The 21,979-nt window shown below is 46.4% G+C and overlaps 1 protein-coding gene across 2 annotated transcripts; it reads left to right on the top strand.

Moving 5' to 3' along the window:
* The first annotated feature begins 1,416 nt into the window (after positions 1-1,416).
* Positions 1,417-21,777, top strand: HMGXB3 (HMG-box containing 3). 2 transcript variants are annotated; one of them, XM_086759004.1, is made up of 20 exons: positions 1,417-1,612; positions 2,305-2,452; positions 2,871-3,045; positions 3,492-4,055; positions 4,661-4,759; positions 6,306-6,437; positions 8,509-8,921; positions 9,297-9,472; positions 9,766-9,863; positions 10,401-10,499; positions 10,992-11,141; positions 12,832-13,130; positions 14,613-14,740; positions 15,454-15,585; positions 15,850-16,034; positions 16,638-16,857; positions 17,680-17,813; positions 18,216-18,332; positions 18,733-18,942; positions 19,523-21,777. In XM_086759004.1, the coding sequence occupies exons 1-20, from the start codon at positions 1,504-1,506 to the stop codon at positions 19,991-19,993; spliced, it is 4,059 nt and encodes a 1,352-aa protein (XP_086615130.1). In that variant the 5' UTR covers positions 1,417-1,503; the 3' UTR covers positions 19,994-21,777. The 2 variants fall into 2 exon arrangements, with proteins under 2 accessions (XP_086615130.1, XP_086615129.1); XM_086759003.1 differs by having other exon boundaries at positions 12,829-13,130.
* Positions 21,778-21,979: the final 202 nt, after the last annotated feature.

Raw genomic sequence — 21,979 nt, 5'->3', positions numbered from 1 at the left:
TTTTTCAATTGTTCATTAGTCCTGTGAAGCCAATCAGCCTTCCCCCCCCCCCCCCCCAAATATTTGGCTAGGTAGTAATTCCAACAAAATTCTAGCAGTTGTATTTTGATCCAAAGGAAAGCATGGAGCTTTGGTAAAGTACATGAGTTGGATGAAGCTGCACAGTGTTTGACACAGAACAGTTTGCCACCAATTACCGCACATAAACACTAGCAAAGCACATAAATGGCTGCAGGACTTCAGGAGAATAAATAACTGGTTGCAGATTTAATACTGGCTTTCATATCACTGCTTTGTGGGTTTTATTAATGACTTACTAGACAAGAGGAGCCTTTATTCTGCTCCTTCGAGATCTGAGAAGACACAAGATAGATGTGGTTTACATTTATCTAAAGTTAGAAGTCATGATGTAAAACACAGAAATAGACATGAATACAAAAAACAAGCCAAAATTTGTAATTCAAAAAACATGTTAAAGCAATAGCTGCACAGTATCTTGCTTTCCAAAAGGTTCAAAGGAAGGGGGTTATGGGCACAGGGCCCTATAAGCTGAGAAAACAATTACTTTGTCATGTGTGGAAGCTTTCATTCTTCAAAACTAGTGAGAAATGTTGGTAAACAAAAGCTGGGACCGAAAGATCCCATCAGTAATTGGAGTGGCTGTTGTGTGCAGGACAATATGGCATTTCCTGGCAGGAAGATCTCTGGCGGGTCTTGTGCCGAGTTGGCTGGCCTCACAACCAGCTGGCTGCGGGGCAGCCAGCCACCTTAGCCGAGTGGCACTGAGATTTCTTGGATTTGCAGCGGGATCTGAATTTCGGGTTGCCACTTCACCTGCCTCATCACCGGCAGCGAGAAGGGGGCCCGACAGCACCACCGGGCTGACCAAGGAGCAGAGCTTCGCCCTGGAGCCTCCCCGCCTCACGAGGGGAAGCGGCCAGGCCTGTGCCTGCTGCTCCCAGGGGACCTGGGGGGTGAAAAGCTGCGGAAAGCCGGACCAAAGTCCCGCCTGGCACCACTGCGGAACGCGAGAACGCGGTGCTGCTCCTGCAGAGCGCACTCCCGGCTTCCAGCGGCCGCAACCCTTCGCTAATTGCGCCCTAATTAACCAGCTCCCGCCTCCCCGCACCGCCCTGAGGAGAAACGGCGGGAACAGCGGCCGCGCGCGCGGCCTCTCCGCCTCCGCGCACTCCTTCCCGCCACAACGCCAGGGGGCGCCGCGCACAGGCGGGAAATGAATGACCCCTCCCGGCCACCGTCCCGCACCGCTTCCTGCTCACGGTGTGGCCCCGCCCCTTTAGCCGTCACGCCGCGACCCGGACGCTGTTGCCGCCGGTGCTTCCGGTAGCGGCGAGGGGAGGGTTCGGCCGCCGCGGCGCGGGGACCGGTGCTGTTCCCGCCCCGATCCGCCCCGCCCCGCCCCGCGGCCCGGGCCCGGCCTGGCAGCCGGCGCAGCATGCCGGGGCTGCCCGCCCCGCCTAGCCCGCCCGCCCGCTCTCCTCTATGCGGCTGGCCCCTAGCTCCGCCGCTGCCTCCTCCGCGCCGCCGCGCCCCGGCCGGGACGTGACCACAGCTCGCTGCCTGCCCGACCGCTCGTCCCCGGTGCTGCACAGTGAGTGGCCGAGGCGCCAGGGCCTTTCCTTGGGGTGAGAGGGGAAGGTTCCCCGGGGCCGAAGGGGGCCCCGCAGCTCCCCTTCGCCTCGGGCGCTGTGGGGGAGACGGGAGCTCGGTTTAACGGGGTCTGGCTCGCCCGGGATTAGTGACTGCGTGGGGCCGAGCTGCGGGTCGTGCGTGGGCTGCACCTCAGCCCAGGCACAGTTGCCTTTTGTGCCCTGAGGCTTCCCGTGTCCTGTCTCCCTCCATCCCGGAGGAGCTGTCATCGCTGTTAAGCGAGGAGCCCTGGGCATCTTCTGCCAGATAAGAGGATTATGAGGTTTCCGTGCTTATTCAGCCTCTGGCCTGGCTTTTGTGAGCGTGTGGCCGTGGTATCTTGTAGCTGGGCAGCTGCTTGCTGGGAGTAAGGCTCTTTGCAGGTTGCCAAACTTACCTGAGAGCTTCCTGGGGAACTGCAGCTTTTAAGGGCAGATGCAGTCTGTCTGCATTAAAATGGTGGTGTGGGGGCCTTAGTAATAAAGGTGTTTCCTTCTGAAAATAGAGAAATAGCTGACAGGTAGTTATCTTGGTTAATTTATGTTGAACTTACATGCCAATGATATTGCCAGTTTACAAAGGTGGTTAAGCGCAGTCTTTGTTTGGAGAAATGTCTAACTTGGCGAGTGCGTAATATAAAATACGTATTTTTAGCAATGGAGGCTCCATATGATGGCACTGAAGTAACTGTGGTAATGGAGGAAATAGAGGGCACTTACACTTATGCGTCACCGGTGCCATCTAAGAAGAAAAAGAAATATAAAAGCACTGGCGATCATGGAGAAAAAGCCAAAAAGCCTAGGTAAGTTCATTCTGTCTTCATTTAGCTCCCGTGTAAGGTATAGGAGAAGGTTTCCCTCTTTTCTGATACGAATGAATTTTGTAGTGCACTTGGAACACTTCATAGTGTTCAATATCATATATAAAAAATCAGCTTGACCACTGGGCCTGCTCTGATATCCGTGGCTTTATGGGTGCTACTGTTGCTTAATCTAAAGTTTGTGTGCTCCAGAATAGTTTGCCTTAGGCTCTTTCTCCTTACTGCAGAGGTTTTCCTTAGAATCGTAATTTTCATTTGGTTAAAAAATGCATTTACACGTAGAATTTAACATAACATGCTTGTCGTTTGACCTTGAGGCAAACATAACCCTTGTGGATTTCTTTTTTCAAAGGAATTGGTGTAGAATGCCATTAACATTTCAGTTTTGGTTGTGTTTCAGATCTGCGTACCTCCTCTACTATTACGATATTTACTTGAAAGTACAGCAAGAGCTCCCTCACCTCCCTCAATCTGAAATCAACAAAAAGATCAGTGAGAGCTGGAGGTTGCTCAGTGTAGCTGAAAAAAGCTATTACTTGGAGAAAGCTAAGCTAGAGAAAGAGGGATTGGACCCGGTAAGTCATCTTTCTGGCACTTCTGTGAAGAGAGAGGCGCTTATCTGCTTACACAGCACTGTGTGGGGGAGAATCATTTAATTGTAGATTCCAGTTTGTATTTCTGCTTAGGACAGCCTGTAAAGCAGCAATGCATGAGGCCACTGCCCCTTCCTTTTGCCCCCTGTTCAGTCAAGGGGTAGTGTTTTGAAATTCAAGATGGGTATCTCCTACCGGCTGACGGGGATGGTAGTTATTTTTGTGTCATGTCATCAGGGTGATTAATGGTAAAGGAGGTGATAGAACCAGGACTGAGAGGGATGCTGCCAGCTCTGTCATGTGGAGAAATTTCCAGTAAACTACTTGAGGAAACCATTTGAACTTTAAGCACTGAAACAGCAAGACTGAGAACTGAATCCCTTCCTTTTCCGGTATTCATTTATTCCATACTCTGCTTTTGCCCACAGAACTCCAAGGTGTCCACTCGCACTGCAGTAGTTCCAGACATTCCAGGTTTCCGTAAGATCCTTCCTCGTTCAGATTATATAATTATTCCCAAAACCACTCTTCAAGAGGACAGGAGCAGGCAATCACTGGAACTGTGTGTGACACAGGGTCAGGCAGCATCTGAAGGGTTAACGGCTTCCACTAATATCACAAATGTCTCCCGTGACGCTGTGCAAAACATCCTTTCTGTGAACTCGAGCCACGTTGGCATTTCTGAGCAGTGCATTGCTATCGAGGGACTAGCAGAAGAGACTGCTTCCTTTGGTCAGCCCGACGCTGTGGAAGAGGTGGTTGCGTCAGAGGTTCTCCCTCACTACGTCGGGCCCGTGACGGAGAAAGTGGCTGGAGATATCCTCTTGGATGAGGCTTCTTTGGAAATAGAAGGACAACCGTATCAAACAGCTCGGGTGGTTATTGAAGAGACTCTAGTTAGCGGCTCTACAGACATCTCCAACGGGAGCATCGCTGTGGCCCGTCCTCAGGTTTCAGATGGTGTGTCTGTGGTGACCGTGGTGACTGGGAGGGTAAGTTCTTCTAGCGGCACTCAGCCTCCTGTCAGCATCTCAAGTGCTGTTTAATGCATTTTACTTGAGATCCTTGGTGGCTGCAGGAGATCCTGTATTGCCCAGCAGTGAGGGAAAGAGCAACTTTTGTAACTCTGTGGTTACAGCATCTCTGCTTGCAGATTGACTCTGTCGTCTGCTGATAAAACCTGCTTGAGGCTTTTCAAAATTATTTCTTACAACAGTACTCGGGGTGGGTTCCACAGTTGGGCTGCAAGATTTTTGGGGAGAATAAATGCTATGTCTGTGCTCCTGATAGCTGTTTTCTTGGTTGCAGAGAGGTAGAAGGGAGTCCTTTTAAGTTGAGGTGTTAGGGATCAGTTATAGAAAACCTTCTACTGTGAAGAACTGAATCTGCTGTTATCAATTGCAAGCTGTGAAGAGTTTGGTAATTTTCAGAGTAGACTTGGTGAGGCTGTTGCTTTTGAAATGATTGCTCTTCTTTCCTGCCTTCTGGTCTCATCAGTCCTTGAGACGTGATCAATGGTAGCGTTCATGAGAGGGTGGGACACAGGTCACCATGTCTCTCATTTTCTGCATGTATTTTCCCTTTTGCTTCATTTTAGGATACCGAAGAGAGTAGCTCCTCCACACCCGCTACACAATTTATTATGTTACCTTTGCCAGCTCATTCTGTTGTGGAGAACCCAGCGTCAATTAAATTGGTAAGAAATTCAGTCTTGTGTAGTATTTAAGGTATGGATGTATTACTGTAGGTTTGTCTTAAAGATGTTAGAGTAAGAAAGGTTTGATAATGATTCAGTTCTTAAAGATAATCCAGCCTGGATTCATCTTGTCAGTTGATATATTTCTTGTCCCTAGTTTTATGCCTTGTGTATGCTAATGCAGGGGGAGTGTCTCTGACTTCCTAGACTGTTTTATATGGGCCTGTTTCTGCTGCCTTCTTCCTCAAGGAGTTCTTGGAAACAGATGGAGTAGGTAATGCTATCAGAACACACAGCCAACAGCAGTTTCTGTGTTGCCCTTTTCAGAGTCTGTGTAGCCATCTGCATCCTGTACTTGGATGCATATTTGTCTTCATAAAATGTCAGTGTCCATCCCTTTCAGGGCAAGAATCTGCTGTTGTGCCAGGAACATGTGAGCTTCTCAGTCTCACAGGTGGCTGTCGCTTTGGCCACGTGCCAGGAGAGGAACAGGGACCTGAGGATTTGAGAACCCACGTAAAGGTTGCGCGCCCCGTTACACAAGGAAGAATTTCTCTAATCTTACCACTCCAGCTGTCTGTATTTGTGTCGTCATTGTAGGAATTCGTTGTACAGTTAGCACTGCAGCTCCTTGTGTTGTGTAAGCTAGCATAAAATCCTGTTTTCCAGGTCCTCTATGCTTCCAGCTGGTGGAACGTTGCAGATATTTATAGTGGTGCATAGCATGCTGTTCCTCCAGGTGTCTTAGGGAGAATGGAAATACCTCAGGTTTTTGTTCCTGAGGAGAAATGCCCAGCTGAAACTGTCTCATTTCTTTGACAGCAGCACTTGCAGTTCTAGAAAAAAAAACATACTCACTTAGGGACTTATGGCACAACAGCTCCCTCGGGACTGTTGAGTACAGAATATTGAGAAGTGCTGCACTGACAAAAACTCTGTGTCGGTGCGGTTATGCTGGTGAAGATGGCAGGTTCCGCTTTAGTTGTCTTTATGAAGAGTGCCTGATGGTGCTGCTGGCTTTACAGTGGCTTCTAGGAAGTTACAGTAAAGCACCAGGGAGTACTTGACCACTGCATAAAACAAAAAATTACTGATGAAAACTGACTCTACATCGTGAGTACTTGTCTTCAAGTCTCACCACCCCCTTGATGGAGTCTATTAATCACACCTAGCCTCACTGTGGCCTGCTGTTTGAATCATTTTTATACCGTTTTATTATGACTTTTTCATATTCATTGGAGAGTTGTTACATCACTGTAAATGCAAGGTTAGTTTCCCCAGTAGGTTATATACACATTGTTCATCTCTGCAACTTGATCTGAATTGTGGTGGTACTGAAGGGTCTTGAGCATTTACACTAAGAGCTGTTACGGTGCGACTCACTGATGCAGCTGCGTGGTGGTTGATCAGTCAAAGGAATAATAGTGGAGAGCTGGTGGTTTGCTGAAGAACATTTGGAAAGTGCTTACGAGGGAAAAGGGGGGCGAAGAGCACAGCTTTGTGTTTTTCAGCTCTATAGAGACATTCTTGACATCTCTCATTTCAGACTACAACCTATACTCGCAGGGGACATGGAAATTGCACCAATCCTGGCTGTTCCTTCACTTATGTCACCAGGCATAAGCCACCAAAATGCCCAGCATGTGGGAACTTCCTGGGAGGGAAATGGATCCCAAAGGTAAATTTGCCTTTCCTTCCCTGATTTTCAGACCAAAAGTTGTGGTTTTGTGAATGCCTGTGATATTTCTAGACCTGTAGATCTAGTACAGGAGGTCAGATATGCCAGAATTGATCCCTGCACTTGTGTTCCAGTGCTTGTGCTGGAGCAAGTCACCATTGCAGAAGACACTTGCCAAGGTGAGATAGACCTGAAGTCGCCACACCGTGGGTCAAGATGCCACTGGTAATGGTATCAGTCAGAGTAGATGAGGCTGCATTTTGTGATTCGCTCTCATGGAGAGGATACACATTCTTCTGGCCCTCTGCCTGCATTATAGTTCCTGTGACTGGGAGGCGTTGCCTGTTCCTCCTGCTACAGCCCTAGCTAAGCTCAGGAACTTTGCTGAACCATTTGTTTTGTGGTAATTTACCTGCATCTGAAGTTGTTCTACAAACTGAGGTTTTCTGTGGGCTTTCAACATCGTTTTTTCAACAGAAACAGGGAACAATTCTCAACTGCGGTGGGTATGTGATCCTCTGGCAGCTAGCTGATAGAGTTGATCTGGTAGAAGCTGAAGTGCTGTTGGGTGTTGTTGAGTTATGGCTGCGTGTCTGATCATTCGTGGTGTTCTGACCTTTGACTGGAAGGAAATTCCCAGGTGTTGGCGGAGTTGTGAAGTTTGAGTGGAAAAGTCTTTCTCCACGTGATACTTACTCTGCTCAAGTTATTGGCATCTCTACTAGCTGTGTACAGCAAAAACCACTTGCTCAAACCTTGGCATGGTAATTAGTCAGCTCTGAACAGATATGCGTTCGTTAAATTTCTGTCTGAAACAAGGCTCCTCAGGCACAAGTTAAAGGATGTTCTCAGTGTGAAAATTTGCATTGACATTCAGTGGCTTCATGTGGATTTGTTCTGAACCCCCTTTGTTTTGTGTCTAGATGCATTAAACATTTAGGGGCGAGAACTCGTACATAGCTCACAAACTCTGTAGTGTCTGAGCTGATGTATGGGCTTTCTGCGTGGTAGGATACAAATAGTGATGATGGCATCTTAGCTTTTATTCTGTAAACCTGAAGTAGGTAGATGGCTAACTGCAAAAACATGTTTCTGCCTGAATATGGTGTGCCTGCTCCTGTTAGATCCTACATTGATTGTTACTGGAAGGTTTTAGAGGGAATTTTCTTTCTGACTTTCAGTTTTATTATGCTCTTCTGGGAACACTTTTGCATAAACAGTTTCACTTGTTTTTATGGTGTCATGCCTTGGGAAAAACATGCACCAGCAGTTTTGTGTGTGTTTTTTTTTTTTTTTTTTTTTTTTAACTGGTAATAACATCACTAGAACTGAAACTAAATATATGCATACCTTCCTGTTCTGTAGAAAGAAAAGTGACTAGGCTAGAAGATGTCTAGTTTTAAAAATGTAGATTATCCTTCTGCATACGAACGCTGTAGAGAGCTTAGAATTAATGTGTTTATCATACCAGAAACTTGATTCCATTTCCGATATCTTTTTGTGTATTACATTGTACCTTCATTGACCCCAATACGTGACTTCTGTACCGTTAGTCTTGCAGGTGACATTTTTCTTAAAGGCCAAAAACCTTCCTAAGTAGTTATCTGTTTCCTGACTTGCTCAAATGCAGGCTTTTCGGAATGCGCGTATCCAAAAGATACAAGTTCTCTTTCTAGCTCCCTTTGATTCCTCAGTAGCGTGGAAGAACAGACAGCGTCAGAGAGCTGAAGCTATGAAAGGGGAGTGGAGGAGATGGGTCCTTGTTACAGAGGGTGGTGGGTGAGTTTGTGATGTTGATGCTAGTGGTGATCTTTGAGGGAGTTTAAGAAAGACTGATTCTTCAAAGTAAACAGTGTCTAAAAACAATACAGGAAGGGCCAGGAGGCTGGATAAAATGTTAACAGGGAGATGATGTCTTTCTGCTCTCATATAATTTACTGCTTAAGCACTTAGGATTTTGTTGTTCTGATCCAGCATTAAGTAGGCTGTGGCAAGCCTGGCATGTGTGAAGGGAACTTACTTATCTGTGAAAGCCTAAAGCTCTGAAACGTGACTATCTCTCCGTTTCCAGGAAAAGCAACCAAAAAGTAAATCTGAGCCAAGTTCAGGCACCTCTCTCAAAACTCCAGCAGCTAAAAGAGGTCAACAGTCAGTATCTGCAGAACCAGCAGCTGTTAGTGAGAGCACCTCCAAGTCTGCCCTGGAAAGCTCTGAAGCGGTCAGCCAGCTGCTGAATGCTGTGCCTGTTGGAGGGCAAATGCAGGAGACGGAGTGGGAGGAAGTGATCATCTCTGAGGCTCACATCGTTGCCAACAACATGCTTCCTGAAGACAGAGGGAGTGCTGTTGGAGTGATGCTGGGTCAGGAGAGCCAACGGCAAGGAGACTCTTCTTTGGAGAAGGCAGAAAAAGATGTCGTAGGGCTGGGGGTGCCACTGTCTTCTGAGGTGTCGAGTCCAAATGCTTCTGCAAAAAAGCCAATGGGGTGAGTCAGCTTTCCATATGTTCTGGGAGCGTATGATGTCTGTTGTGCGCTGATGGGACTAATCCAAGAATCTGAAGGCTGTTGGCAGTGCTTCCTGTAAGACCTGTTCTGTTTACTGTCTGTTTTCTGCCAGTTCAGGATTGTTCCTTTGAGATTGTTTTGTCCATCAGAGCTAACTTTTTTTTTTTGAAGTGACAATTAAATTATAGTCACAGGGCACATGTATTATGAGCACTGTTTCTCCTTTCTACTGCGGTAGGTGTCATTGTTGTGCTAATAAAACACAGTTCAGGGAAGAGAAAAGAATTGAGGCCGAGGGGGAAACTCTCTGTGATTTTTTTTTTTTTTTTCCAACTGTCGCTCTTGTCTTTTCAGAATTGACACTCCAACTGCTACACACAAAGGACAGGAAGTAAAGAGTAAACCAAGACCTAAGCCCTCCTTGCTGGCTGCAGCAAGACCCATGCGAGCCATTCTGCCCGCGCCAGCCAGCGTGGGGAGAGAAGCCAGCACTGAGCCGCCTAGCAACAGACCGGCCTTTGCAAATACCGGTAAAAGCAGTATTCTCTGGTATGCTTTGGGAGGGGTTGTCTTTCCTCACCACTTTGAAGTGGTCTCTGTCAAATAATAAGATATGTCTGAAGTGAGATGGTGACATATGCTAGAAAAAAGCACTTTCTTTCTAACTGAGAGCGCAGGTAAATGGGCTGTGAAACACCTGCTTGGGTCATTTCAAGCTCAGGAAAAATCTGTCATGCCTATGGTGCCATTTACCAAAGATGTCAGAATGAAACAGGACCTGTTTTCTCTTATCTAATCTGCTGCATCCTTTTCTTCCTTCAAGACAAGCATTCCCCTGTGAGAACATCAGGCTTGAAGCCTAGTACGCTGAAACAGCTGGGCCAGTCAATTCTGCAGCCACCACGTAATGAGGAGCGAAAGGTACCTATGGCTTGTTCTTCAAATGCATGTTATTTCATTTGGATTTTTTTTTTCCCCAGGTGAGGGATATGACCTGAGTGGTGAGAAATAGAATAAAAATGTAGCAGCCTTACAAGGCTGTGATGGAGAGTTTTTAATGAATTGGCTCAGATGCAGCATGAATGCTGGATGGGCTGAGTGTGGGAACTGAGCTGATAGATGCTGTTGGACAGTCCTTCTGTTGGCTGCTTTGAGAACATCCCAGCTACTTCCAGAAGATGTTTTGAGGATCTGCCAATGCTTTGATAGTCTGACATGCAATACTGAGTCTTCCGCCTGTGAAATATGACTGAGTATGCCAAGCTGTTGGAATACTTCCATGTGAATTGTAATGCCTTAGTGTGCAAAACAGTGCCTTGTAGTCCTTTGATATCAAATTAACATTAATTGATTTCTTGGGGGGTAGAAAATGCTAGTAAGTGTTGCTTACAGGATGTATGTATTCAGTACTAGGTGTCTCATGGCTGTTGGTTTTTTTTTTCTGCTTTCAATCTCTAGCTCCACAGTGCTTTGACCAGCAGAGCATCTCAGGTTAAAGTAGTGGAGGTCAAACCGGACATATTCCCTTCCTACAAATACAGCTGCACCGTAACTTTGGTGAGGATTTTTCAGATGGTCTGACTTACGCTGTGGGGAGTGTCGTCTCTGGGATGAGACTGTTCTGCGACTTTTGTTTTACTGACTTGCAGAAATGTATCTCATATTTAATATGAGACAATCTATACCTTGTATGTCATCTGCTGACCTAATCCAGGGTGACTCCACTCTGTTGCAGTCACGTTTGGGACCTTGTTAAGAACTGGATTTTTGTTCATGCCCTAGCATAATCCTCATCTCCTCCTTGAGTTCAGCAAGGCGGGTCAGTGGTTTCTGAATAAGTTTAATGTGTGTTTGTGGTCGCTGGAACTGGGCCCAGAATGTTTCAGTGCCAGTTAAAATACTCTCTGCAAAGTGACAGGGCCTGCTATTGGACCTTTAAATGAGGTGTTGTAGTGGTGAAAAAGCATATGATATTCAAGCAACTTTTCTAGAATCTTGTTGGCATCTAAAAGTCAAGGTCAGCAAACATCTTTTTTTTATGTCATTCAGGATTTGGGATTGGCAACATCACGTGGCAGAGGGAAATGCAAGAACCCCTCTTGCAGTTACGTGTATACAAACAGGCACAAGCCACGGGTCTGTCCAAGCTGCGGATACAATCTTGCCAAAGACAGAGCTGAGAAAACAGCAAAATCCCTGGTAAGGTTCAGAATGGTTTGTCTTATCAAATGGCTGTTGTGGGGTGAACAGTACCGTAGTCTGCAAGTTCCCATGGGAACATTAATTGTTTTTCATGATGGTGGGCTTTTCCAACAGAATAACGTTCTATCAAAAATACTTGTGAGGGTGTTTGTACTGTCCAACCACTGCAACAGCGGTGCTTCAGGCTGCGAGTGAGACTGCACTCAGTTCTACCACTGGATGTCTCCGTAGCTTAAAAATGCTTACGATGTGTCAGTGCATGCTGGGGAAATCACCCCTGAAGTCACATTTGTTGTGTCAGCTTTATTGAACTTCAGACTTCATCAAGAAACTCCCAAGAATGCTCTGCTTTGTGACCAATTCATGGCTAATGTCAGTTGAGTTAGTACATCTTGTACTAGAGCTTCCTATTTTTAGGGGTTTGTAGTGCAACGTTACTTCCAGCCTGAATTTATTTCTACATGTAGTATTTTTTTATGTTGTAGAAAGATGTTTTTCAGTTGTCTGCTGTCCTACATGGATGTAAATAATGAATTCTGGTTTTTGTTTGGTTGGGGATTTTTTTGCATTTGAAGTTTCAAAGGTTAGCTTTTCTCCTACAGAATTGTTGGTTCTTTTTTAAAAAAAAAAACAAAACAAAACAAACAGCTTGTCCTATTCTTAGCTGAAATGCCCACTCAGCATATAGACAGACTAGATTTTAGTTTGTTTGGTAATAGGATTCTTCCACTTGTGCTTTTTTTTTGTTTGTTTTGAAGAACATAGCTTTATGTAGTGTTTTTTTTTTTAAAAAAACCCAAACAAAGTGAAATGGCCTGTGTGAAACTCGCACATAAGCAGCTGTGTAAGGAACAGCAGTGCACTTAGCTCAGCTTGCATTTTGAGTAGCATGTGGCTTGTCTCTTCCTCATTTTCTTATTTTCTGGTTCTAGATGTGTTTAACATTCCTCTCACGCAGTTCATTGTTGTCTCTGGGCTTTCGACTGACCGTTTATCTCGCTGCGAGATGAGACAGGAAAACAGGTTGAAACGTTGGCAGAAGAGTTTAAGTGATTAAACAGATTAGCCTGCTTGTGTTCTCGCTGTTCTTCTGAGCCGCTTAGTTTGATTCTTTGGTGCTTGTGCATTTTGTCTTGACACTGTATGTGTGTTGAGGGGGGTGTCTAAGGACTATAGCTGATCAATTGTAGTTGATTAGTGGATTCTGTACGTCGCGGCCCCTAGCTCTCATTTAGCACTTGTCTTCTCTGTCTTCTGGAGAGATGTGCAGACTGGCCTGGCTGTCTGAGCACGTTACGCAGGAAAATGTGTTTGATAACTTGTGGAGAGAAGCATTGATGATTGCCGGGATTACTGAAGTGTTTTTATACCTGTTGATGGTTGTCCTCATCCTCTTGATCCTCCATCTCTGCACTAACACTCCAGTTTAGCGGGAGATCTGTGACGGTTTAGCAGTATTATAGGAGTTCCTGAAAGGCTGGGCTGTGATAAAGTGTTTTTGGTGAAGTAACTTAGGCTTGAACCTGCTGTCTGGAGTCAATGATTGGGCAGTGGAGTAGAAGTCAAGTCTACTGCGTACAAAGGTTACTGTGTTCTGCTACCTTTTATGACTTCTTTGGGCTTCCTAATATTTCTTCCCCATGCTTGCCTGGTTGAATATGTGGGCGTTTGACTTTCTTTCCAGGAGGTCAGTCCAGGTCAGTCTGATGTGCTGAACACCAGTGAGCCCCTAACCCCATCCCAGAAAGAGATCCAGCGTCAATCCACCCTGCAGTTGCTGCGCAAGGTAATGCAGATCCCAGAGAATGAATCAGAACTGGCTGAGGTCTTCACGCTCATCCATGAACTCAACAGCTCGCGGCTCATCCTGTCCAACGTGAGTGAGAAGACAGTCACCATAGAGCAGACCTCCTGGTCAAACTACTACGAGTCTCCGTCTGCGCAGTGCCTCCTGTGTAACAGCCCGTTGTTCAAAGGGGGACAGAAGTAAGATTCTGTTTTAGACTTGTGACTCTTTCAACCTCGTGCTGATATTCTGTGTTACAAGTGTGCCTGAAATAATATTTGCTTTAGCCCGCGGTACTGGAGCTGGTGTAAGTGACACTGAATAAGCTACACGTATGTGGAAAGGGTTTGGCTGCTTAGTGATAAGCTGTTTCTGTTTCTCCTGTGCAGTGCAGTTTGTCATAGTTACCATTTCCATACAGCAGGAGAGCTTGATCAAAGAGTGAATGTTAAGTCTAGATGTTGTGGTTTGTTTTTTTTTTTTTCTTTAAATGGAATCTTTTCATTAGTCATCCCTTCTTTGTTTCCCAGCCTGATGTTTTGAGGCTGACAGAGGCAAAATTGTGGGGTTATAGATGTGCATTATGTGATTTTTTTTTTTTTCCCCATTTCTCTGTCTTCCTGATGTGAATATTTCCTGTGTGGATCTCTTTGCTTATGATGTTTTCATTCTTTTCATGGCTTAGTGTGGGCTTGAGTGAATCCTGTTTTGAAACAAATATCCAAATTGAAACCTGAAGGACTTTCAGAAATTTACCAGCATATAGGCTGGTAATTAACCTTAACTAGATTTGTATAAAAGCCCCTAGGGTATCTCCTCACTGAGTCTGACAGACATCTTCCTGTTGCTGAAAGCCTGAGCTAAAGTGTTTCCTACAGCAAGATGTTGGGTATTTTACTGTTGTGTTTCTTTCTTCAACCAAAAAGATTTTCTTGATACCAATTCAGGATGTTTGCTTTGGTCAGGCTGGTACTAATTGAGATTTTTCCAGCAGAGACACATTTTATACTTGGTAATTTTTGCAGAACAGTGCTATCTTCCATCCTGTCCCTCACCTTGTGACTTACCAACCTGTGCGTTGTAAGTCCTCGCTCCAATGCTGGGCTGCTTTGGAATGAGACTCTCACCTGTGTAGGCTCTAATTAAGTGCCTGCCGGTGGGAGGGAGCTGGCTTCGACTGTGATTCCTTTTTTCTCAGGTGGACAGCTATATTTCTGCCATTAGGTCACAACTGGCATTTTCCTGTCTGAACTTCCTCCTCGGCAGCTGTACTGTAGAGGAGCAGGCCTTTCTGAATCTTTGTGTGTGCAGGGACAGGCTGTCATGTAGAATGTGTTCCTAGTCACCATTTGTTGCCCCATAGCACTAGGGCTGACGCTTCTCCCAGGGCAGCTGGTGCCCTAGATTTTTTCCACCTCTCAAATACTGTCTGCACAGTGGATGGAGCTGGAAAGGCGCTGTAGTGCTGTTAAAGGAATGTGAGCAGTGACCTGACTCTGCCGTGGGAATTAATTTTAAAATTTAACATTATTTTTTTTATTCTGGTGTGAAGTGATGTGAACTGGCTTAAGACTAACATACTAATGAACTGATCTCAACTACAACATTTTAAGTTACTGCAGAACTGGACCGAAAAACCTGTTGACTTGCCTCTCTGTGTTGTCTTTTGTTGTCTGTTACAGTTCCCTTGCTGGTCCTCAGGAGTGCTGGCTGCTGACAGCTAATAGATTGCAGGTGGTTACAGCTCAGGTCAAAGTGTGCTTGAACCTGCAGTGTCTGGCTCTCCATAGCTTCACTGATATTTACACAGGTAGGAAAAATGTAAGCGTACCAACTTACAGCATGGCTACAGTCTAAACCCTTTAGAAGCTGTGGGACTGTGTCAGAGCATTGTCTTTGCACAGAAAAGCCTATTCCCTGCCCCAGTGTATTAAACTTTAATTTTTGACTTGCACTGTTCTTCTGCTTCTTCTACAAGTAAATTTGTATTTTTGAGAAAAATACATATGAATGCTTTGATGAGGAAGACCGTGCCTCGCTTCAGTGTTGTAGGTCTCCTCTGTGTAAGTAGTAAATGTGGAGTTCTGCAAGGCAACCCCTGAGATCATAGAATCATAGAATGGTTTGGGTTGGAAGGGACCTTCAAAGGTCATCTAGTCCACCCTCCAGCAAGGAGCAGGGACATCTTCGACTGGATCAGGTTGTCCGTAGTCAGACATCCCTGCAGAGTGCTGTTTCTCAGTGTTGACGAGTGAGACTCATCACTGTGGGCCTCCAGCAAGGCAGCATGGAGCTGAGGAGATGGATTGGTTCCTTGTAGCTTTTTAAACTTAAAGGCAAGTCTGTGAAAGGAGCTCATCTTGCTCACATGCAGAGGGAACACTCCCAGAAGCGCTATCCAGCTGTTTCCATTATCCTCTGACCCGTACTCATATGGGTATTTTGCGTATCAGTAAGGAATGTATTTATTTGTGAGGAAGATCTGGAACTCTACAGACGTTAACTGTCTTGGTTTAACTGCAGGCCTTTTCAATGTGGGTAACAAGTTGCTAGTGAGCTTGGATCTTCTGTTCGCAATCCGAAACCACATTAAACTTGGAGAGGATCCCAGAGCGGCTGTCGGCAATATTCTCGACTCTGTTCAGGAGCAAACTGGTGAGTTCTCTTTCTTGTTTTTTTTTACCATAACACTTACACCGAACTGTGACCTGCTGATGATTGTTAGGTTGTGACTCACCTCTTCTGGTGTGGTCTGTTTCTGTTCAATCTCTTCCTAAACCCAGCAGTACCTCTGTGACCAGTTCTTTGTAACAGTTCTCTGGAAGGCAGGTTTGTTTTTATTCTGCATAGGAGAGTTTTACTACCTCTCCACTGACTTTAGGAAGTGAAAGTTGTAACAGTGGCATGTTCTCTTCTCAGAAAAAAGCCTGAGCCCTGATGAGCAAGTTCAGCTCCAGGAACTGCTGTGTAATGGCTACTGGGCCTTTGAGTGCCTCACAGTCCGGGATTACAATGATATGATCTGTGGAATCTGTGGCATAACCCCCAAGGTGGAAATAGCCCAAAGGAATGTGGAAAATGTCCTGGCACTGAAAAATATAGAGGTAGGCTTTTCACAAACTTCAAATCCTGTTCATGTTCAAAGCAGATCATAATTACTTTTGCTGACTCTGGTGTTTGTAATGCATGATAATTACATGAGACCTTTGTGAGCAGTTTTCTGCTGATGCCTGTCCAAGAGGATGTGGCTGGAGTGGTGATGTCTGCACTTCCTCTTAGAGGTGTTGATGTATGGTTTGGGGAAAACAAGATCTTCTGTCGCTGGACCACAGCTTTTGTCCAGCAGCCTCAGACAGTAGGGACTTTGGATGAAAGTTGCTGAACTTGGCCTTCTTCCTTTGACATGAAGGCATTCTTTTTTTTCTTTTTTCCCAGCAGCAGTTTCCTTGAGGTGCTGTCTTCTCTAATGGGGGGGGACAAAGCCCTACTGGTACTATGCAGTATGTCTGGCTTTTATGTCAAATAAATGGTTTTTATTCTCGCAAGACAGAAAGTGATTGTGGGGAACTCTGGGAGCCTGAAGTCATCTTGTATTTGGGCTGAGCACTCTCCTGGGAAGTCCTCATGCCTTGAGTAAGCCTGTCACAAAACTGTCAAATGAATTGTTGTTATTTGTATTTGACCAGTGTGTTTCTTGCTCTCTCTAGTTTACTTGGCCAGAATTCTTGCCATCAAGTGAGGTGAATGTAGAAGACTTCTGGTCCACAATGGAGACGGAGGTGATTGAGCAGATGGCTTTTCCTTCTAGCATCCCCATCACAAAGTTTGATGCCTCTATTGTTGCTCCTTTCTTCCCTCCGCTGATGAGAGGAGCGATGGTGGTCAATACTGAGAAGGACAAGAACAGACATGCACAGCCAGTGCCAGGTAACTGCAGAGGTTATGCTTCTTAATGGAGTGCTTTACATGGCAGTGACTTCGATCTTTTGGTGATGTTTAGAGTTGAGAATGGACGATTGCATGACTCCTTAAGCATTGTGTCTGCTGAGAGAAGGCAAGAACGCTGGGGTTTACAGAACTTGAAAAGAGACTTGGAGATGGATGTATTAGTCCTGATCAGTGTTGTCAACATTCAGTATATCCAGGGCATTGACTGCATGTAAGAAGAAACCATGAGCTGAGTAAGCTCGGATGTATGATAGCTAAATTTAGTTAGCACCCGGTTCCCTTAACGGTTTAGGTGTTAGGTATAAGAAGGAATACTGACTTTGCAAGCTCAACAAGTGTATGAGTTGGCTTTGCAGACAGAGCTGCAGCTGTTTTAGAGAGTTGAGCTGCAGAGGGGCTACGTGGGCTTTCGTGGAAGTGGAACTCCAGAGAAGTAGGGAGGAGATGTGAAGGGTAAGCCTGGAGCTGCTCAGTCCGAAGGCCGCAGTCACATTTCTCTCTGCTCTTCTGTCACTTGTTTACCCTCATGTCAGTCCAGCCAGTCGTTTAAAGATTACAAACAACAGGGTAGACGAGTGCTCATGGAGTCTGCAGCTATGCTGGGCTCATTCTGGTGACCTCACTAGTGAAGGGTTCAAAAGAAGTGCAGACTGTGACGCGCTTTGGAAATAGGACTGCTTATGGCTTTTTCTTGCTGAGAGTGAGTTGTGCAGCCTCTGCTTCTGTAGTCTTCAGAAGAAATTATTTTGGTGACTTCCATTCCCAAGAATGAGTGCTGAGACTTGTTTCCTGCCTTTGTAGGTAATGGGAGTGCCTTGGTGAGGCTTCTTCAGGAAGAAAGCTTCAGGCTTGAGCTGATAAACTCTTACAGTGAGGAAGAGCTGCAGAGCTTTCTGACGCAGTGTGGCATCCCCTGGGAGGCTTCAGATACAAAGGTAATGGTTTGTTTGCCCACATACAAGCCTGCAAGAGTGGAGCTGTCTTCATTCTTCCCCTCATTCACGCTTGTTATCCTAGATAATTAACTTCTCATCTGACTGCACAAAGGGCAGGGGTGGGTTAGAAGTGAGTGCCTGCAGATTATAGGATAACTTACACATGGTGAAATAAATTGAACCTTTGTGGGCTAGAAGAAAGGAAACCTGTAATTATCTTGTCACAGGCTCAGCATCGTGTAATTGCTTGTCATCCGCACTGCGCGGAGTGTGGGATTAGGAAGTTATTGGATGAAGTGCAAACAAGCATTTAGGAGACCTTGCCTGCAGCCTTCTCTCTCTCTGGAGGAGTCCGTTAATTGTAGCCACTTACAGACTTTCTCTGGGGCCTGTCTTTTCTAGGACCAGCTCTGCTACTCCCTGCTGGCGCTTTATGAGTTTGTACAGAATGGGACAAGTGTTACACAAGCCTCTGCTCATCACACAGGAGGGAAAATCTACAAAGTGTGTCCACATCAGGTAAGGGAGGCTGGAGTCAGCAGTGTTTTTTCTTACCTTGCTGTTCTCTATGTGGAACTCTGTCGTTAAATGTAAGCAATGGAGTGGGCCTCTGTGGGCCCTGGGAATGAAACGTGCTGCGTCGGGAGCTTGGAGTGTGAGCAGTCCTGCAGGAGGTTCCAAGATTGACGATCTGAAGCCTGATTTTGATGTTGCTGCTGAGGTGGAGTTGAAAATCACCTCTTCCTGAGCAAGACAAAGTGAATGTGTGTGAGGAGGAAACAGAATATCTTCAGAGAAAGTAACTGGTGACTCTATCGTCTGGAATACCTGAAAGGAAGCTTAATTTTTTAAGACTGTATTGTTTTCCGTAAGTTTTCAGTTTTATTGTGCTGTTTGGTGATAATCCTTTTCTTTCCAGGTTGTATGTGGCTCAAAGTACATAGTCAGAGCCGAGAATGCCCGGGATCATGTGGACCTGTTGGTTTCCTCGCGTCATTGGCCTCCGGTGTATGTTGTTGATACAGCCTCTTCAGTGGCACTGTGTGCAGACGTCTGCTGTCCTGGCCTGACTTCCCAGATGTGGGGGAAAAACCAGGGCTGCTTTTCTGACCCCATGGATCCTCCAACGGTTAGTTATGTCCACCTTTGCACTCTGCTGTGTCAGTCCAATACGGAAAAGTTTCAAGTGAGATTTAAAATTAAAGAAATAATTAGTAACCTGCATTGTACTTCAGGATAATTTGACCTGGTGAGTGTCTCCTGACTCACAGCTTTGCCAGCGCTTAGCTTCTGAGCGTAGCGGAAAGCGTTACGTGTTGCTTGGGGCATTGCATTAGGTTCATACCCTTTAATAGGAAGAGCTGTGCTCAAAGTGCAGTGTAACAGCTCAAATCATGAACTCTGGAGCACGTAGCTTATTTTGACACGGCAGCTCACTTCTCTCAAACTGCTGCTATTACTTGAGAGGTGGTAGAGGAAGAGGGTTGCTAGTGCCTTGGGATTATCTCTGAGGGCATATAAGTGACAAGGGAGTGTACGGAACCACCTTTGTGGCATTTGGGGGAAGCCTGAATCAGATAGCCCTCCATCTGTCCTGGGTCATAGCGCTGGTTGGAGTTCAGCAGAACGGTAGTTTTGTCTTGTTCTTCTTAGCTGTGGGAAGTTGTTTCTTGTTCTACCTGGTGCATCTCTCTCTCTTTCTCTCCCAGTACGTATCCTGCCCTGAACTGCTAGACCAGCACTACAGCGTGGACGTGACTGTGGCTGAGCACTCTGTTCAGCACCCAATCACCAAGTCGTCGGCACGCCGAATCGTTCACACAGGTTCGGAGCAGAACAGCCCCCGGGATCCAACGGCTCGGCATCACTGCATCTCCCTGTGCCGAGAGCTGGAGCCTTACAGCGCCATCATCGCTGCTATCAACGACAGCAAAACGAGCAACATCCGCCAAAGGCCCATCACCTTCGAGAACGCCACGCACTATTACCTCTACAACCGCCTCGTGGACTTCCTCACCAGCAGGGAAATCGTGAATCGGCAGATCCAGGAGATCGTACAGAGCTGCCAGCCCGGGGAGGTGGTGATTCGCGATGCTCTCTATCGGCTCGGAGTGGCCCAGATTAAAACAGAAACAGAAGAGGATGAAGAGGGGAAGCAGGAGGATGATAGAGGTTGCTGAGTAACAAACCAGCCTGTTGGTTTCTCTGGTCACGTGGATGGCTGGGCCAGCTTCTGCAAGGTTTGGGGAGCCGGCTGGCTTGAGAGTTTGTTTTTACAGATTGGAGATGTGGTGCTGGTGGCTTTGACTGCTGTTAATGACCAAAGAGCTGTGCGCTTCCAGAGCGTCACGATAGCTGCGGCGAGCGTGGGTCCGTCACTCTCCTTGCTGAAGGCTGCACCTGCCTCCCAGGGTGTGTGAGGGACCCCCTGTTCGGTGGTGTGGAGTGCCGCCCGCCCTGCAGCTGGCGAGTGGAGAAGGGAGAGACGTTTCTGGTAGCAGGGAGCATGCGTGGTCAACCGCATAGGCTTTGTCATTCTGGATCTTGCTTGCTGACATTTTTCTGTGAATTGGTGGCAGGACTGGGGGTGTGGGAGCAGGCGTGAAAGGCAGACATCTGAGAAGATTTCCCCCAAAATATTCTGAATAGATTAGTTTAGGACACTGACTCCTGCTTGGAAATCTTGCAGAGCTCATGCATTGGCTGCAAGGAGCCTTCAGTTGAGGAGGAGGAGGAGCTGTGCAGCTTTAACACCCTGTATCTGGGGACCCTTCCTGGAGGCTGCATGCCTGGGTCCAGGGTTGTGGGTGCTTCAGCTGCAAAAAGTCTCTAGAATTGTTTGTCCCTTCACATAAGCACTAATAATTTAGAAGGTGGAACATAGAGTGAGTGAGAAGTGTTCTGTGTGTAAGGCAAGAATTGACTGAGTGAGCCCTGGGGGAGCCAGGCTCGTGGGAGCGCTGTGTAAGGTGAGGGCTGTGGAAAGGGGAAGGATACCTGGACACTTTTTTTTATTTTAGCAGTTTCATTCTGTTAAAGGACTTGCATTTCTGTTGTCCTGTCCTTAGAACAGAATCACAAAGGCTGTCTGTGGGATCAAGTTGAAGCTATGAACGCAGCGTCACCAGAGCGAGCAAGTTCTGGTGTTCCTCCCTCAGAGGAGGCGCTGGGAGAGCGGCATCCACGTGTGCCACCTCAGCACTCTGCCGGGTGTCAGATTTGCCCTGCTGTCAGATTTGCCCTGCTTGTGTCCACACAGGGCTGTGTGGGTTTGAGAAGTGTCACGCTGCACAGGTTGCTTTGCTAGCACCTTGGAAGGAGCCAGGCTGAGACCTCTGCCCTGACAGCGTGTCTGAAAGAACGCCTTGGGCCACGGCTGTAAAGCTGCGCGCGCTGTCTGCTGCCAGCTCCCTGTTGCTGGTGATAAAGGTGAAGCTGGATGCATGTTTGCTGTGACCTGCAGAGGAGGGGAGGGGGATGCTGGACTGCTAATTTGCCATCCAAGGAGTTTATTTTGTCTGAGTGAGCAGTGGGGAAGAATCGGAGGGTTGTGGTGTGGTTGAAAACTCCCTTCTGTGAAGGGGAACCTATTGAGTACCATACTGTTAAAGTAAATCTATTCAGTCTGAGCAAATGCAGTACTTCTGGCTTGGGGTTTTTCTGTTAAGAACATTAACTTATTATAAGACACATTAGTGACTTTTTCAGTCAGTGATAAAGTTTAATAAATTATCTCCAATTTTGGGGGTGAAACTGTGGCCAAGTGACTTGTTGTTTGTGTACAAGGCCTGGAGGACTGCAGTGGGAAAGCGCACAAGCACTGTGTGGATGGACACCGTGATTCCAGTCTGCACTGCTGTGTTGGTGGGGAAAAGCCTGGTCTTCTCAGAAGCAAGGTGTACCAAGAGCAGCAGCTCAAGAAATTGAGATCACCAGTCTGTCAAATAAAATGATCTTGCTAAATGTAGCTGAGGTATAATTCTTACAAGAAAGTAGCTTCTGCAAACAGTTGGCTCCCCTGGTCTACGTGCTCTTGTTCTGCAGTTCCCCGCACAGGGCAGCTCCTGAGGTGACTTTCATAGAAGAGAGGCTGCAGCAGGTGCCAGCAGCTTCTCTTTAGGCTGTGTCTAAGCCATGGCTAGAGGTGGTTCTGCCACAGTAAGCTT

Source organism: Chlamydotis macqueenii, chromosome 14 (assembly GCF_036417535.1).
Source record: "Chlamydotis macqueenii isolate bChlMac1 chromosome 14, bChlMac1.mat, whole genome shotgun sequence".
NCBI lineage: Eukaryota > Metazoa > Chordata > Aves > Otidiformes > Otididae > Chlamydotis > Chlamydotis macqueenii.
Note: the sequence above shows the minus strand (reverse complement) of the source record. Positions and strands in the feature narration are given on the sequence as shown.